This window comes from Pipra filicauda, unplaced genomic scaffold (assembly GCF_003945595.2).
Source record: "Pipra filicauda isolate LSUMZ 115617 unplaced genomic scaffold, ASM394559v2 scaffold51_size4534324_pilon, whole genome shotgun sequence".
NCBI classification, from domain to species: Eukaryota; Metazoa; Chordata; class Aves; order Passeriformes; family Pipridae; genus Pipra; species Pipra filicauda.
The window spans coordinates 3,478,151-3,494,297 of record NW_024104665.1 but is presented as its reverse complement, the minus strand read 5'-3'; the positions used below and the strand labels follow the sequence as shown (position 1 = coordinate 3,494,297).

Genomic DNA, 16,147 nt, shown 5'->3' with positions numbered 1-16,147 from the left:
AAGGGAGGAAGAAAGAAGAGAGCAAATATCATATACAAGCATTTCTACACATATATTACAAACTGGGAAAATGACCGCATCATTAAGATATACATAATTCATATAAAATTTTGAAATAAAAATAAAAATCTGTTACAGTCATAACTATTCTTTTTCCACATTTATAACCAGTACCCACACAGGCAGTGACAGAAGTGTAGAAAAAAAGGTGCTTACGAATAAAATGATTGTCTGCTGAACAAAAAAACAGAAAATTGCATCTTGGCTGGACCATCACTTGGACTAAAAAAAAAAAAAAGAAAAAAAAAAGAAAAAAGAGAGAAAGGGAGAGGAAGAGAGAAAGAGAGAGAAATAGGACCAACAAAAAGGCGATAAACGTTTGTTATTTCCCTCTTCAAGGAGTTCCTTTTAATTTTTTTTTTTATTTTTTAATTTTGTACAAATTCGATCGGAGTTTGCATTTGTTTTTCTGGTTTCTGTTTGTTTTCCTTTACTATAGAGAATATTTTTTCCCAGATACAAATTTAATCATCATCATCATGCAAGTGGGTGAAATGCGTCCATGGAAAAGCGCAAAGGAGAAATCGTGCTTGTCCTAAAAAGAATACAATTGTCACTTTTGCTTTGTTTTTTTTTTTTTCTTTCTTTCTTTTTATATATATAATAATTATTATTTCCCTCCCCCCCCCACCCCTCCCGCTGCAGCACCAGCGTTTGTGACTGTTGAAGTTTTAGCTCCATCTCTTGGTGGTGGTGTTGGCTGACGGTGGTGGTGGATTCTCTGATCCCTGTCTGTTTGTTTGCTATTATGTTTGGGTCGGGCTTGGCCTTTTCTTTCCTCCCGGCTGTGTGTGTGCGTGCATGCGTGTATGTGTCCTGATTCTAGGTTGCCTCGGTTTGTTTTGCTCGGGACGGGGAGAGGGTGCTTGGCTGTTTGGATTTGGATTTTTTTTGTTTGTTTGTTTTCCGATATCATACATCACATTCCGAGTCGCTGGAGGTTACCGAGAGGATGGAGGTGCCCGTCTCGGCTCTTTCTGTCAAACTGGAGACGCTGGTGGTCGGGCTGGCCGCCGTGGACGGAGACTCGGCCGAGCTGTGTGTCGGGCAGCCGGGCTCTGCCAGCGACCGCATGCCGCTCTGTCCTATCGCCTGGTGCTGGAGCCTGCATCGCGCCGGGAGACAAAACAACAGCACAGCTCCGCTCAGACACCAGCAGCCGCCGAGGGGACGGCACCCGCCCGACCCAGCGCCCGCCCGCCCGGGGATGGGCCCGGCCCGAAGCGGAAGGGAGCGGACCCTCGGCTGCAGTGCTGCGAACCCTGGCCCGGCCCGGCCCGGCCGCTTTCCCTCAGCGCCCCGCGGAGCCCGGAGCGGCGGCGGGATGCAGGACCAAGCCTCTCGCCCGGGCCGCGCTGCCGTCGCTGCCGGGTCAGGCCGCCTCGGGGGGCAAAGCACCCAGCGCAGGCACAGCTAGAGGGGCCACGGACGGAAAGAGGATGGGGAACGGCGGGAGAAGCAGTTCCTGTCCCCAGGTTTGGAAAACACAAGCATCGCCTTCTCTTTCCCCGGACTGCCAATCATTCCTCCCCGCAACACGGCAGGCCTAGGAGAAACCGTGTGTGGGTGAGCTCCTTAACACTTGGCCACCGCCATAAGCTGCAAGGAGTATTCTGTAGTGGGCAAGAATCGTATTGGATCCCCATTTTGTGCTCTGGACAATATCTGCCTAAATATTCCCTAGTGCACAAACACTCTGGGGTCTGAGGCAGGGCTGGAGGGAGGTCCTGTCCCAGGGACGTGGCGCTATGGGTAAAATAAAAGGAGACTGTGGAAAACAGTGTTTCTCTCCGCTCAAAATTTTAGTCCTTTTTTCATCTGAAAGCCAAAATCACCTTTAAAGTGCTGGTCCTTTCACCGTCAACGCCTAAGGAAATATTGCCTTTGAACATTTCTTTAAGAGGCAATACATAATTTTTAGGTTCCCTAGCGTGTTGTGAATATTCCTCTGGGCCCGCTTATTCCGCTTGAAACCCGAAAAAAGCCTGATTCAGGGACAAGAGGTAAAAGTCCCGGGCTGAGCAGCCGACCTCAAACCGGCTAGCTAGCACCTAGCATTGCAAATGTGAATTAAAATACACTCTTCGCTCAAATGCTTCCCACAGGGGAATTTTCTATTTAACTGCCTGCAAAGAGCAGAAAAAAAAATATAGCCGATTTATTCTACATTTCTCATTATTTTAAGTTGTCTAATTTCAGAGTCTTCGATTTTTTTCTCCCATTTACAAGTCCTGATGCATTCATTTGCTGTCAAAAGCGTTGAGTCAACAAAAGCATCCATAGGCAACTTCTGTTTATTTACAGTCCTAAGCTGATCTGTTTTCCATTTAATGGAAATTAAATAGCGAGGCACTTTTAGGTTGCATTTTTCCTACAGACTTGTGAATCAATAGCACCAGTGCTATAATTAGGAGGAATTTAAGAGACAGCATTTACAAGAACAAGAAGTTTTGTTTACACGCTTACAGTGGTAGCCAAACTTAAATTAAAATAAAACCAATGAGTCAAGCTGGATTAAGGGTTCATTTTCATTTGCAAAATAAGTTTTACGGAGAGTGACAAGAAAGAAAGAAAAAGAAAGAAGGAAAGAAAGAAAGAAGGGTGCCCCGCTTTTTTCATGGCAAAGCAGTGGGAAAAAAAAAAAAAAAAGACACCGAGAGACACGCAAATAAATCCAAGCGTAAATGCACAGGAAACACACGACCAGGAGGCCAGGTCGCCATGTGGTGTAAACATGGGAATGGAGATGGTGGGGAAAAAAGATTCTCGGTCTCTTAAATGTTTTTTCCCTTTTTCTCCAAGAGCCAAAGAGCTCTGAGGTATGCGTGTGCGTGTGCTGGTCCCGCCGCGCATGCAGAGCAGCACGAACAATTGGAGCGGAGCCGCTGGCACTGCCGAAACATACTCTGAACCGCACCGCCTGCCTCGGCCCTTCGCCGGGAAACCGCGCCAGAGCTCGGCCAGGAGCAGATCCCGGCAAGCCGAAAGCCAAACCGGAGCCCACCGACCCGGGGTCGTAGGGTTTCCCTCCCCCCGCGACAGCTGCCGCTGCGGGGATGGAGGCCGGGAAAGCCGGGCGCTGCCCCCGCCGCAGCCGATGCGCCCCGCGCACATCCACACACACACGCGCGGACGGAGCTACCCGCGCCTGCCCTGTCCGCACCCCGGGAGCCTGTGGGGAGCTGGGGCACTGCTCGAGGCACGTCAGGCAACTTTGAGCCTCGCCTGTCCTCGTCGCATCCCTGCAGATGCCGAGAGGAGACATACTCGCCCGGCGGGGGGACCGATTTCTCCCGGTGGCGTGATGGAAAAGAAGAGGAGGGAGAAAGGGGAGGCAGAGGCGCGCTGCCGCCCAGGCTGCTGCCGAGCCGCGGAGTGAGGCCGTCCGCCCGCGGGGTCCTGCCGCCCACCTCGCCTCCCGCCCCGAAGCGTGGCACCGCAGCCCCACTGACCTGTTTTTAGCCGCTGCTGCTCTGTCTCTTTGCCTTCGGTTTTTGAACCAGTTGCCTACTTGCGTGGGGGTGAGCCCCGTGGCCTGAGCCAGTTCCCTTTTCTTGCTGGGGTTGGGGTAAGGGTCCTGCAGGTACCACTCCCTCAGGAGGCTGCGAGTCCTCTCCTTGAAGCAGTGCGTCTTCTGCTCACCATCCCAAATGGTCCTGGGCAGCGGAAACTTCTTCCTCACCCTGTATTTATCAACCGGCCCCAGCGGGCGACCCCTTAGCTTTTCGGCCTCCTGGTAGTGTGCTTCGAGCCACATGGCCTGCAACTTGCCGTGGGACTCCTTGGTGAATTTGTGGTTCTCCAGGATGTGGTAGAGGTCTCGGAAGTTGCCCGTGTGGAAGGCCACCACCGCCCGAGCGCGGAGGATGGACTCGTGCTTGTTGATGGCCTCGCATGCCCCCGGCGCCACCGGCAGCGACCAGAGGAACCTCCCCAGCCTCTCTATGTCTCCAGTCTCCTCCAGCGTCTCGCAGACACTGGCCACTTGCTCCGGGGAGAAGTTGAGTGTGGGCAGCTGAAACATTGACAACTCTTCGTGGGGTGCCCGGGAGCTGCCGCCTCCACCGCCGCCGGCACCGGGGCTGCAGCCCGAGCCGCTGCCGCTGCCGCCGCCGCTGGCGAGAAGGAGGGAGCGGTGGTGCGGATCGGCGGCGAAGTTTGGCAAGAAGAAATGGGTGGGATAAAGCTCTAGCGGGGACCTGAACACCATGGGATGACCGGGGAGAGGGGGAGATAAATCAAGGAGAAAAGAAAGAAAGGGAGGAAGAAGGGAGGAAAGGGCACACGCACCGCGCACGCATCCACACCCGCACACGCACACACAGCCACATAGAGGCACGGGGGCACACACACTCACACGCACACGCGGGCACACGCACACGCGCGCACACACACCCCCCACACGCACACGCACTCACACACACCCGGCCCCGCGCCGCCGCCGAGTCAGGATTCAGTGATTCAACAGCGATCGCCCTAATGACAACAGCCTCATAATATCTCCCCTAAATCCACAGTGAGTGCAGCGCTGAAACATTTTGTTTCGCTTTTCTATTGGTCTTCTGAGTGTCGTTGTGGCGTTGCCATGGCAGCCGCTGCCAATCACTGTCAGCCCTGCCAATCATTACGGAGTACGTAAGGAAGGTTTTTACCACTTCGCCCAAATGCACGGGGGGGAGGCAAGCGGGGCGGTTGGTGGAAAAGCCTGGTTTGTTGTTTGGATTTTTTTTTTCCTCCTTAATCTTTGCAACTCCTAATCTCAGCACTTCCCCTTCTCCCTGTCTCTTCCCCCTCCCTCTCCACACCCCTCCTAAATAAGGGATCAAATAATGCGAAAAGCAGTGTGCACATATTTGTTGAATGGGATGAGCAATTAGAGGGTGGAATATTATTGTGATCTTAACGAGCCTCGTTAAAGCTAAAGGAGATATGGGGGAAAAGTAAATGGGCCAGGCTGGGATACACGTTCGGATAAAGGGCTCCTAACTGAGACAATTTACACATGATTTGCACGTAGTTTCACTTCATTCTGCCTATCTGAGCACTAATAGTGCCGGGGAAGAAAAGAAAGATGAGATCATTAGACCCATCCTCATGCCGGTGACCCTCCCAGAAGCAGGCACATACAGTACAAGCTGGGTTTAGCTCTGGTTCACCGAAGAGTCTCTCCTCCCCTCTTCCTCTCCCTGTCCCTCTCCGCGAAAGGAAGGATCCGCTGGCCGCGGAGTTCCGCGGCTGCTCCGCCGGGAGCCGCCCAGGGCGCCCGGCCCGGGCCCGCTCCGGCCGCTCGGCTCCGCGCCCGACCTCGGCGGCGCCCCGCTCGCTGCCTCCCTGTCCCACTCCTCGCTTCCCCGCCCTCCCACTCCTTCTCGTCTTCGCTTTCGTTCTCCTTTCTCTTCCCTCTCTCCACTTTGTTTTATTTCCACTCTGCCTCTCCTCCTCCCACTCGCCTCACCTCCTCTCGCCCCTTCCTTTCTCCGGAGCCCGGCGACCTTGCCAGGCTGCTGCTCACCCCCAAACCCGTCGGGGCTTGACGCAGGAGGTCTCTTTTCCCCCGCAATTTCTGCCCCGAACTTGAAGGGCTCTTGTGCGGGCACGAGGAAAGGGAGGAGAGCAAAAGCGGGTCTGAGCCCAGAATTTTTTTTTTTTAATTGAGAGTAGGAAAATCTCCGTGGTGGTGGTTTGAGTCCATCCCTCAGTAAGACATAGCTGGATCGCTAGACCTCGCTACCATGCAACTATATTTATTATTAGGTGTGTTGCTTTTAAGAAGATTTAATCAGCATCTTGAGCTGGTAACTCTTTTGTTTGGTTTCTGTAGCTATGGAAGTGTGATTTACAGAGATTTGTACGGGTCATGGACATCTTTCCAGACTTACTGTGTATATTTAGACAGGACTTTGCTTGGTGTTAAAAAGTGTATATTTTGAATAGGTTCACACACAGTAGCAAACAATACCGACATTGTAAAGGCATGTACAACGAGTATTGAAACGCAGCATCCAGACTTCAACTAATCTGCCCTCAATAAAGCTGAAATAATTATCCTAAGCCGCCTTTCTAGAAGAAAAATCATTGAGGAATTCAAAACTTTTTTAAAGATCTTTTCTGCATTCCGATGGAGATCGAGGGGTGAGGCTTGGAGCCCAAACTACTTTCAGACATCAATGGAGGGAAGGAGGGGGGGAAGTGAGATATTACAATTAAAATGTGAAAACATAGCGTGACTTGCCCTATCCGAAGGATAATAATAATACTGCTATGGGTGGTAGAAGTTCTTTAGCTGCGCTCCAAACTGGTTGTGATCCTTTCACAGCGCACTCCTCGTGAAATAATTCCAAGTGGCAGATGAATAGGTCCAGTTGGAAGAGCTGCTGGACTGGAAGAAGCTCGCTGTATTACACATTCATCTGATTTCCACTAAACTGTCATCGGTGTGCTACATGGCTTCATAGTCCTAATGGAAATAACTCGCCCTCTTAATTTTTAGTGATCTGGTTAAGCACTTCTGTTAACAGACTTGGGAAAAACTTCTTTTTACCCTCCCACCTTCCCTGGCTCATATTTCCAGTTGTACAGCTAAGAAGGGAAAGAGACTTCTCAGCCCCTCTACAAATCGACTTGGAGGTATTAATTGGACAACAATATGTTTAGCCAAAGATTTTAATACACACACACACACACAATCTTTTTCTTTGTAATCCTTTCCTTTTATGTAAAGGATTACAGAGGGGAGAGTGGGGGGAATTCCTGCGGGAGTTTCTTAATATTTGATTCCATTTTTCTTCAAGCTGCAAATTAAACCCCCTTAAAATGTATTTCCAGAAAAGCATCCAAACTGCCTCTGTTTTTTTCTTTTTTTAATCTCACGGACTATCGTACACTGGTCATTCGCCTATAGGTTGTGACCCCTCTATGAAGATTCCTGATTAATCTCTCAAAGCTTCTATATGTATTTTCTTTCTTTCTTGTTCTTTCTTTCTCTCTCTCTCTTTCTTCTTCTTTCTTTCTCTCTTTCTTTCTTTTCTTTCTTTCTTTCTCTCTTTTTCTTTCTTTCCTTCTTTCCCTCTTTCTCTCTTCCTCCCCCCCTTTCCCCCCTTTTTTCCTTTTTTATTTTTTTCTTTTCTTCCCTCAGACATATGAAACATGTAACAACTGCATTTCTGGTGAAAATATTTCTTCCAAAATATCCTTTTGTAGGGTATTTCAATGCTTCTACGCCATGTACCGGCAGGTTTAAAACCAACCAAACCCACAACCTTGCCTATTACCTAATATCAAGGTCTTCCTGAAACCCACTCTCCTCTCTGCGCCGCGAAAGTCCAGCGCATGAGCTCTGCTAGCCAGAAGCTTTTGCAAGGACGGAGTCAGCATCCTAAAATGTTTCCGCCGGCTCCCGCGGCTCGAAGACGGGGGTCATCGAGGCGCAGTCGTCGTCAGCCAGACCTCGAGGAGCGGATCCTGCGCTTGCCCAGCCCGGCCGGGGATTCAGCGCTCCCCTAAGCCTGTTAGGGACACACTCTCATGTCCTGAAATGTGCAAGCAGATAATTGTTGGCGCTCCAGCTTTGTGTAAGGAGGCCAGGGTGTAAATGGCTTTTAATGACTGCAGCTGCTGGCTGCAAACTGTCAATGGGATCGGCTAATGCCGAGCCGGGACCCGCCGGGCGGGCGCAGCCGCCGATCCCCGCGGGCGCGGAGCGGAGTGGAGCGGCGCGCGCAGCGGGGCGTCCCGCCGGGCGCGGAGCCGGGAGCGGGCGGCGGCGGCAGCGGGAGCGGCAGCGGGAAAACGGCGGCAGAGGCGGCGGACGGGGCAGGGCAGAGCAGAGCAGAGCAGAGGCTGCCCTCTCGGCTGGGGAAATCCTTTCCGGATCCTGTAAGTTTGTTACGGGCAGGCGGAGGTCCCGCGGGGGATCGCCCAGGGGGTGCGCGGCCTCGGTCCCCCCCTCCCCCGACCATTCCCCACCCCCGCGCTGGGACCCGGGGGTCCCCCTGTGCTGACGATAGCCGCCTTCTCCAGGCCGGGGAACCTGCCGTCCGTTTCCAGTCAATCTTACTTGGTCCCACATGATTCATTGTTTCAGCTGCTAGAATGACATGTGGCTCTGCAGGGCAGAGGAGCAGCTCCCCCCCAGTTCCCTCTACCTCCCCCTGAACAAACCCGGGCAAACCAGTGGTTTCTTATGGAGGGAGCCCTACGAAGTTGTGAGCGTCTGTCGGTCTGCCAACCTGGAGGACTTTTCTGGGGAGAGGAAGGGAAGCAGAGAGAGAGGCTCTTTTATTTCACTGCTTGTTTTGATGGTCGCTCCCAAGAGGCTGCGATTTTCTGCTGCCTAGTTAGTGCCCCTTAATCCTGACTCGGGAGTGACTCAGTCGAGGCTTGCAAGCGCTGATTATTTTTTTTATCGGGGGAGGCAGGGGTTCAGACGGGGCTGGGGCGTAGCGGTCGAGGTACCGGCGAGAGGAAAATACAGCACTGCGGCCGCGGCGAGGGGGAAGGCGAGGGGGGGGGAGAAAGGGAGAACCTGGGGCAGGTAAAAGAGAACCCATCGTGTTGGTCTTGTTAGGCTTTTTGATATTGTTATTATTATTATAACGATTTAATTCAATTTTTGTCAGTCTTCAGGGGCAAGCGCTGACAAATTTGCACTGATGCCATCTTTACAAACACATCTATCTTCCCCCTTCCTTCCCTCTTTCTTTCTTCTTCTCTCTCTTTAGTTACAATTTTCCGGGATAAATGAATGAGCATTTGATGGGTGTGTAAGATGTGGCCCATCCGGCTGCCGTAACAGAGCCCTGTGAATGCGGTGCGTGCTGTACCGGTCGTGATAAGAAACAAGTGGGCAAGTGTTATTTTTTAGCGGTTTGGATTGGCTTAAAAAGACGAGAGGGTATTTCATCAGTGGTCCAAAATAGTGCTCCAGCTTCCAAGTTAAACTTTTGGGGACCCCTCCTTTACTTAATTTTGCATAAGCACAGAGGCTGGAGAAGGAAAACGTGAGATACTTGTTATTATTATTACAATAATTATTATTATTTAAAAAAGGGAGAAAAGGAATGCATCTCGCCTCTGCGGCGAGATGCCCGCTTGGGAAGCAGTGAACTTTCCGGAGGAGGTGAGGGAGCCACAGCAGCCTCCCGGCTGAGCTGGGCTGCTTCCCCCCATCCCTCCGGATTTGCCGGTAGCTCCCACCAGTCGAAAGTTACCTGCTCCTCAGCAGCAGCAGCCGTACAGTCGCTTGCTCCTGAATTAAACACAACTCTTAATGATGTAGCATTATCAACAAGGGACACTTGATTGACTGATCTAGGTATGATATATGTGCTGGGCGTCTAAATTAAATATTAAGTGAAATACTTAGCTCTAATTAGAAATCGTAACCTAGCAATGAAAACTTGAAGAAACAATTTGCGGGGGGGAGGAGGGGGCAGCCTTTAAACGCGGCAGCGAGGAAGTAGCAGTGATGTGTACAGAGTCTGACATATTAGCAACAAGCAGTAACTTTGAAATGATTGACGTATCATTAAAGCCATCAGGCTGATTTTAATAATTCTTCTTCAAGGCAAAAAAAAAAAGGATAGAAAAGGAGAAAAAAAGCGTGGAACCTCTCAGACAAGTTATTTATTAGGCAGCACATTAAACCCGAGAGAAACAATATTAAACTGGGGGAGAACGAGGGAAGGCGGGTGGAAGTCTGTTGACGAATTTAACAAATAAACGTCCATAAAGCAGCGACCGTCCAGCTCGGTGCTTCTTCGTGAGATGGAGATGTCAGAGCTAGATGCTTTCTCCCCCGAGTGTGCCTTCTCAAGGTAAACATGCACACAGTTGCTTCAACTTTCTACTTTAGTACAAAGTTCCTGGTGCGACAGAAAATTTGAATATTTTATCAGTCTCTTGTAGTGACCCTCATTAGGTGGGCATCCTGCTAAGGCCTTGGCGTTACAAGAAAGCTGCCCAATCAGAGCATTTGCACGCCTTGTTAGCGATGGTTAATGAAGCTTCCCCATGCACTCAAAGAAAGGCCCCCTCGATGTAGATTTACCTTATGTCAACTCGTTACTTCTAATGAATCGCATCAAAATTCTTCCCTGAATGGGGCCGAGACGCCCAGACCGGGATCCCCCTCCCCGCCCGGTGGAGCCCACCCCTACCACCGCTGGCACTTCAGCGGAGAGTCCGGGGCCAAGGTGACCAGGCGCAGTTTGGCGGTGGGGAGGGGGAGAAGAGGCCGAGGGAGGGGACGGAATGGAGCGTGCGGCCGGCAGCGGCGGGGGCACTGCGGTCTGCGGGGGGGCCCATCCTGGCCGCGGCTCCCGGCGAGGGCAGTGGCTGCGGAGGCTTCGCTGCTGGCAGGTAGACGTTTGCTCTTCGCCTCTAATTTCCAGGCTCCCCCCACCCCAACCCCCCACCTCCCCGTCCCTCCGGGCTAGCATTTTAAAATCAATTAGTATTTTCAATTCTTAAGGTGAATTATTCAAACAAATGTTTGGGAGACCCTGAGGGAGAATTTGGCCGTGACAAAAGGTTTGATTAGCTTTATTTCCCCCCAAAAGCAACAAAGGCGCAGGGCTGCGAGAACAATCCGCTACATCAGGGCATGTTCAATTAAATGAAAGTCATTAGCTTCGCCGTGAAAGCACTACCTTTAAAATCAGATGGGGCGGGCAGGAAGGGGGGGGTTTACTCTGATAATTGTGGCAGGAGGATTTAACACTCCCCTTCCCCCTATACACACAAAGCCCTCCAAAAAGAAGAAGAAGGGGGAGCTGGGGGGGAAGAGAGAACGGGGACTCAAACCCAACACTTCACCCTTTGGAAATTTGTGCTCAGTCTAAACAATAGGAAGCCCATAATGCAGATTATAACACTCACTGACTCGAATCCATTATCTGCCCTCCACACTGTCTATATATTGATTTCCATATACTTTCTATTGCTCTCAATGACTGAGCAAAGCTCCAGTTAAGAGTCCGCGACACACAGGAGCGCTGCTTGAACTACATCTCACCAGTACAAGCCGGAGCCGGTTGTAAACACGAAACGCTCCCACTTTAGCGGTGTAGCCGTGAACAAGCACACGACCACCCCACACAACCCCCAAAGAAGCGGGTGGTCGGGCAGACACGGGGCGCTGCCCCGGGGGCCCTCTCCCGCCACAGGGAACACGTGGATACCCCCGCGGAGCAGCGCCTAGGTGCGCACTCCGGGTCCGCTAGAGAAGTCCCGGGGTCGGTGCCCGGTGCGCCTCTGTCCCGAGAGCTCTGTCCGAGAGCGTCGGAGCCGCCTGCGGGGAAAGGGGGTCTGGGTCCTCGCGCCCCTCGGGGCACAGAGCCGGCGCAGCCGGGCTAGCAAAGCCAGGGAGCTCAGCTCCCTGCCCGTGGCCCTCTGCCAGCATCCCCTCTCCCCAAGCCCTGAGCTCTTAACGAGGGATGACGGTCGTTTCTTTAACTCTGACACCCAACAGAGCAGAACTTTTCCCAGGCAGGATCCTCCGGACGGTAAGTTTGATATTTAGACTGAGATCACTTCCTCAGGGGCTCCTGTAGTGTGAGTTCGAGTGTGAGGAAGAAGAGGGGAGGGAGCAAGCTCAGCCGAAAGTGGCCATAAAAGAGAGAGAAGAAACCACCAAGAGCACGACCTGTTTTTTTTCGGAAGTGCTCTTAAAGGGAGGTGGGGTGGGAGCGAGAGGCCGCTGGGGCTGAGACCGGGAGCTCAGCCGAGCCGCCCCTGCCTCTTTGCAACCTTCCTCTGCGGGGCATCGTTCCACACGGAGGGGAAGAAGGCATCGAGAGGGTTAAAGTGCCGGGCGAAAAGTAGAAATTTAGAAGCGAATGTGTGTTGGGGGGAGGGGGAGTAAAGCGATAATTCTGCTGCTATAAAGACCCCAAATAATCCACTCGGAACATGTATAGATGAGAGAGATCCCGGACAGCGTCTTAAATGGTCACATCTCCCCCGCCTTTCCCCCCCTTTACTTTAATGAAGATTGTTAATTTGCTTCAGGGCAGTGCGCTGGGTTGATAAGTCCTCCCCAGCTAATATGTTAAAGTTTAAATACCAGCAGGTGCAAATTCACTCTACTTAAGGCTATAAAAATAATAGCCGAAATTCAGGAGCACAAGAAGTCAGCCTTTGTATTGTGATTTATAAAAGGGAAATTGCGCTATACATAGCCAACTATTTACAAAAAAAAAAAAAAAAAAAAAGAAAAAGAAAAACCCAACCCCCAAAACCTTGAAAGTGCTAAATTCTTCTTAATGATGCCGAAGGTGAAGTTGTTTCATATTGGACAAAATGGGAATTATTCTTTGTCATGTAAATCACCCTTCACTTGACCTCAGGTTAGAGGATAATGTTCATTCTTGGTTCACACTAAAACTTATTTAAATTGGAGAGCTGAAGAATCATTTCACCAAATCCGTGTAATAACTTGAAGAGGACTTAGGGATCTTCATTCAAAAAAAAACCCAAAAACCCCCAAACCACCAAAAAACCAACACCCATGGGTTAGGAACATGTACTTTAAAAAATTGCATTTGTTGAAAGACTCGAAGATTAGGAGGTTTTATTTAATAAAGTTATGCTCCTTGGATTTCCTGAGAAATGTGTATATAATTTTGCATAACAAGATTAAAAGAAAGGAAAAGATATGAATCAAAGGAGCTATAGATACACAAAAGACCTCCAAGTAACAATTACTGTAACACATATTTTAAAATAGGAAAAGAAATGAAAAGATATTTTACAATTGGGTAAAACAGAAATGAAGGTTTGATAAAGAAGATGCAGCTTGCGGTGCTGTTTCCATTCGATAAATATACTTTTGGCGTGGAGTGACAGGATATGTTATTTTGACACAAAATGAAAGCATTACTGCAGATATAGAGACACAGATATACACGAAGACAGCTGTATACACTCATTTATAAATTAGTGGGTGCACGTGGAAGGAAATCTGAGCGTCTCTACTTTCCTAAGCAACGCTGAAAAACACCTCCCATAGGTGAGGTTCTGTGCTGAGGTAGGTTTAATATTGAAATGCTAGAGATTATTGGAAATCAAATAAAAATTCGACACGCACTGACCCATTAGAGGATTTAGTGGTGAGGAGGGAGAGATTTTCCAGGGCTTTTGTTACTAATGTTTCAATGCTAGGCGCTAACTTTAAGAAAAGTGTCAGTAGAATAACAAATTGAGGGCATGAAAGGCCACGGAGAGAAAGCAAGCAAGGATGCTCTTGACTTCTTAGTAGTTGCTTAGAAAGGATCTCGAGCTTAATATGGGGTCTCAATCAGCGGAGAGCACAAAGCTGGGGAGAGGGAAGTTGGGCTCAGCACGTGCACTTTGGTCAAGTCGCTCGAGTGAACACCGGAGGGGGAGCCGCGGGCGCGGAGCCTCTCCGGCTGCACTCCCTGTCCCCCAGTCCTGACACCGGGCGGTCGCGGGCACCGCCCTCCCGCCGCCCGTCCCGGGGCTGCCGCCGCGGGGGGCGGGGGGCACCAGCACAGTAGGGCCGTGCTGAACGGGGACCCCTCCTTCGCCCCTGCAGGAGGGCAGGGAAAAGCCGCCCGCCCGGGACAGGCGCACACCGGCCCCCCGGCACACCGGCGTCCCGGTGGCCGCCGAGATGGGGGACTAGATAGAAGGTAACTTGTCCCTTTACCGGAGCACCAGCAGTAGATTTTGTTAAAAGACTCCGTTATCGAACTCGGTCTTTCCGCGAGAAACAGACGGTTTTAAAGCGCGTCTGTAAAGATTTTTAACAGCTTAACGAATATCAGAGATAAGGGAAATCTGGAAGATGCTCCCGGGACATCAGACCTTAATGTACTCCTTCAGCGGCGGAGTGAGCTCCATTCTGTTCCCTGTGCGTATTATGCTGCAGACAGGATTCGATATATACTCTATTTAATCTTGCTCTATGACAGAGCTGTTTAAGTGTATACCATGCCTACATTCTTTGTATCAAGACCAAAAGGATGCCTTGTTGAAAGAAAACTATTCAAAATCTTTCATCTGATAGAAACGATCCAGCAACTGTGAGGCAGCTACAGCACAATGGTTCTGTCTGCATAATAGGTATCTCATAAAAGTACAGCATGTCATTGCAACAAAAAGTTAAAAGTCTTAAATGTATCCATCTTATATATTGCATAAAGTCAATAATATTCTAACCTCGCCTGCACCCCGCCATTAAATGGTACACGGTACTTTAAAATCGAGGGCATTGTGATTGAAATCCCAGTCTCTAGCAGAGAAAGAGGGGGAGTAAGGTAAGTTAAGCGAGGACCATTACGGATGTAATGACCTCAGGGTAAATATTCATTAGGAAGAGGAGATTCCTCTTCTAATACCCAGTCTATTTTCTTTGGAATGCAATATGACGGAGCCTAATGTGGTAGCAAGACCCAAGATTTAAAAAGAGATTATTGCCAAGTGTGTTGGGAAGAGTTTGGGAGATTTGGTTTTTTCGAGACACTTTTCTCATGTGGGACGCAAATGCCAAGAATACGTTGGGTGGTTTTTGTTTGTTTGTTTGTTTGTTTTATAATATTTCTAAATTTATTCGGGTAGCTAGAGAAGCTTATTCCCTGCTTAGCCCCCGGTAGGAGAAAACATTTAAGCTGCGCGGTTAGCAGCCCTACCTCTCTTTTCCCTTGGTAGGTGCACTTAGACGGCGGAAAGAGCGTCTGCACACCCTCCGGGGACAGAGTTTGCCTCCTGAACTACGCTTCTCTTTCTGAAGAACAGTAGCTCCGACCTCCAAACCAACTGAGACTGGTGCTTTAAAGTAGCTGCGAACAGTGCTCCTGTGTCTCAACACGGTCACGTAGGAGACTTGAGTCTTTTAATTTCCTGGCATAGGGAAAAACTCCCTCGGAGCCCCGGGTTGTTTTAGGCTGTGGGATTTGGGGTGTTTTGGTTTGTTTTCGTGGTCTTTTTTCCCTAATAAGACAGAAAGGTAGGCTAGCTACGATTCCCTTATAGACACAGAAACATAAAGGGTAGGAAAAAGCCGAGCCTGGGCACATTTGGCTGTAGGAAATCGCCCTGTGCTCCTGGCCGCTCTGTTGTCCCCGGTGGGATGGCGGTCGGGGGCTCCGGCGCTGTGACCAGCCCGGCCCAGCCCAGCCCAGCCCTGGACCTGAGCGGCAGCCAACGGGCGCGTCGCCTGGTGTGACCTTCAGGGAGCACATTTCAACTGCTAAACACCGAGGAAAGTGCTTCTCTCGCTCGCAGGCGCCATATTACCGCTGGGAGCCGGAGCTGGGGCGGGGAGAGTGAGGTTTCGCAGTTGGTCTAGGTTTACGCAGTTGTTAATTCGGACTGGATGACCTCTCGATGGTTCCATTAAAAAAAAAAAAAAAGTACTTAGGGATTATTGTTCTCTTCTTCCCCCCCCCCCCCCCCCCCCCCCCCCCCCCCTTTTTCGGTTTCCTCTGAGGGGATGCGCTTTATAACATTGATTTCTGCTCTGGGACTTTATGGAGCATCCTCCCCCTCCCCGCCCACTGGGGAAGGGTGCGGACGGGGGACGATTCCCGGGAGTTCGGGATGTCACGGGGTCCAACACTCGCCTTGCCAGGGACCCCAGAAACCCCCGGGCAGCGCCCGAGAGCGCCCAATTTCCCCCATCCTTCTCCTTGCTAGGGAGGGGACTGGGAAGACTCCCTAAGCCTCGGTCCCTCCGCGCACCCCTCGTTTGTGCTGGGAAGGCGACGAGGAGCAAAATAAGCAAATCCCCGTCTCCCGTCTGCCCCTCGTGCGAAATGATTTCCCGAGCTGTGGGTCTGCACTCGGCTGAGCTCTCCGCTCCCTCAGCTCTCACTGAGACCTGCTGCTTAGTCAACGGCGCTGTTTTGTCTTGTTTTCCCGCAATTTTTTTAATGTGAAAAAAAAAAACACAAACCCCAACCCCACCCAAAACCTGACAACAACTTTTGCAGAGGTGCAGAAGTGAACGAAACAACACCGTGATCTCAGCAGAGACACAGAGAATTCGGACAGAGCCTCTCCTCCCCTGGGCCGCAGAGTCGGTGCCGTCCTAAAAGTTCAAGTCTTATCAGGGTTTTCGGAACAA

General features: G+C 50.6%; 1 protein-coding gene and 1 long non-coding RNA gene across 8 annotated transcripts in view; one reads left to right on the top strand and one right to left on the bottom strand.

Annotated features, from left to right (window-relative positions):
- Window positions 1-687: 687 nt before the first annotated feature.
- Window positions 688-4,598, bottom strand: SIX3 (SIX homeobox 3). Its single transcript, XM_027723425.2, has 2 exons — window positions 3,513-4,598; window positions 688-1,165 (listed from the first exon to the last, which is right to left on the bottom strand). The coding sequence occupies exons 1-2, from the start codon at window positions 4,268-4,270 to the stop codon at window positions 973-975; spliced, it is 951 nt and encodes a 316-aa protein (XP_027579226.1). The 5' UTR covers window positions 4,271-4,598; the 3' UTR covers window positions 688-972.
- Window positions 4,599-7,834: 3,236 nt separating this feature from the next.
- Window positions 7,835-16,147, top strand: part of LOC113989126 — a 63,007-nt gene continuing 54,694 nt past the window's right edge. For all 7 annotated transcript variants that reach the window (XR_005565700.1, XR_005565704.1, XR_005565699.1 and 4 more), the window contains exon 1: window positions 7,835-7,935. This is a non-coding gene — a long non-coding RNA (uncharacterized LOC113989126). The remainder of the gene's footprint in view (window positions 7,936-16,147) is intronic.

Excerpts from the sequence above, each read along its gene's own strand:
- SIX3 (XM_027723425.2), bottom strand. The coding sequence starts at position 4,270 with ATGGTGTTCAGGTCCCCGCTAGAGCTTTATCCCACCCATTTCTTCTTG. Across the intron at positions 1,166-3,512 it reads GCAGCAGCGGCTAAAAACAG|GCTCCAGCACCAGGCGATAG; the intron begins GTCAGTGGGGCT and ends GGCGCGATGCAG.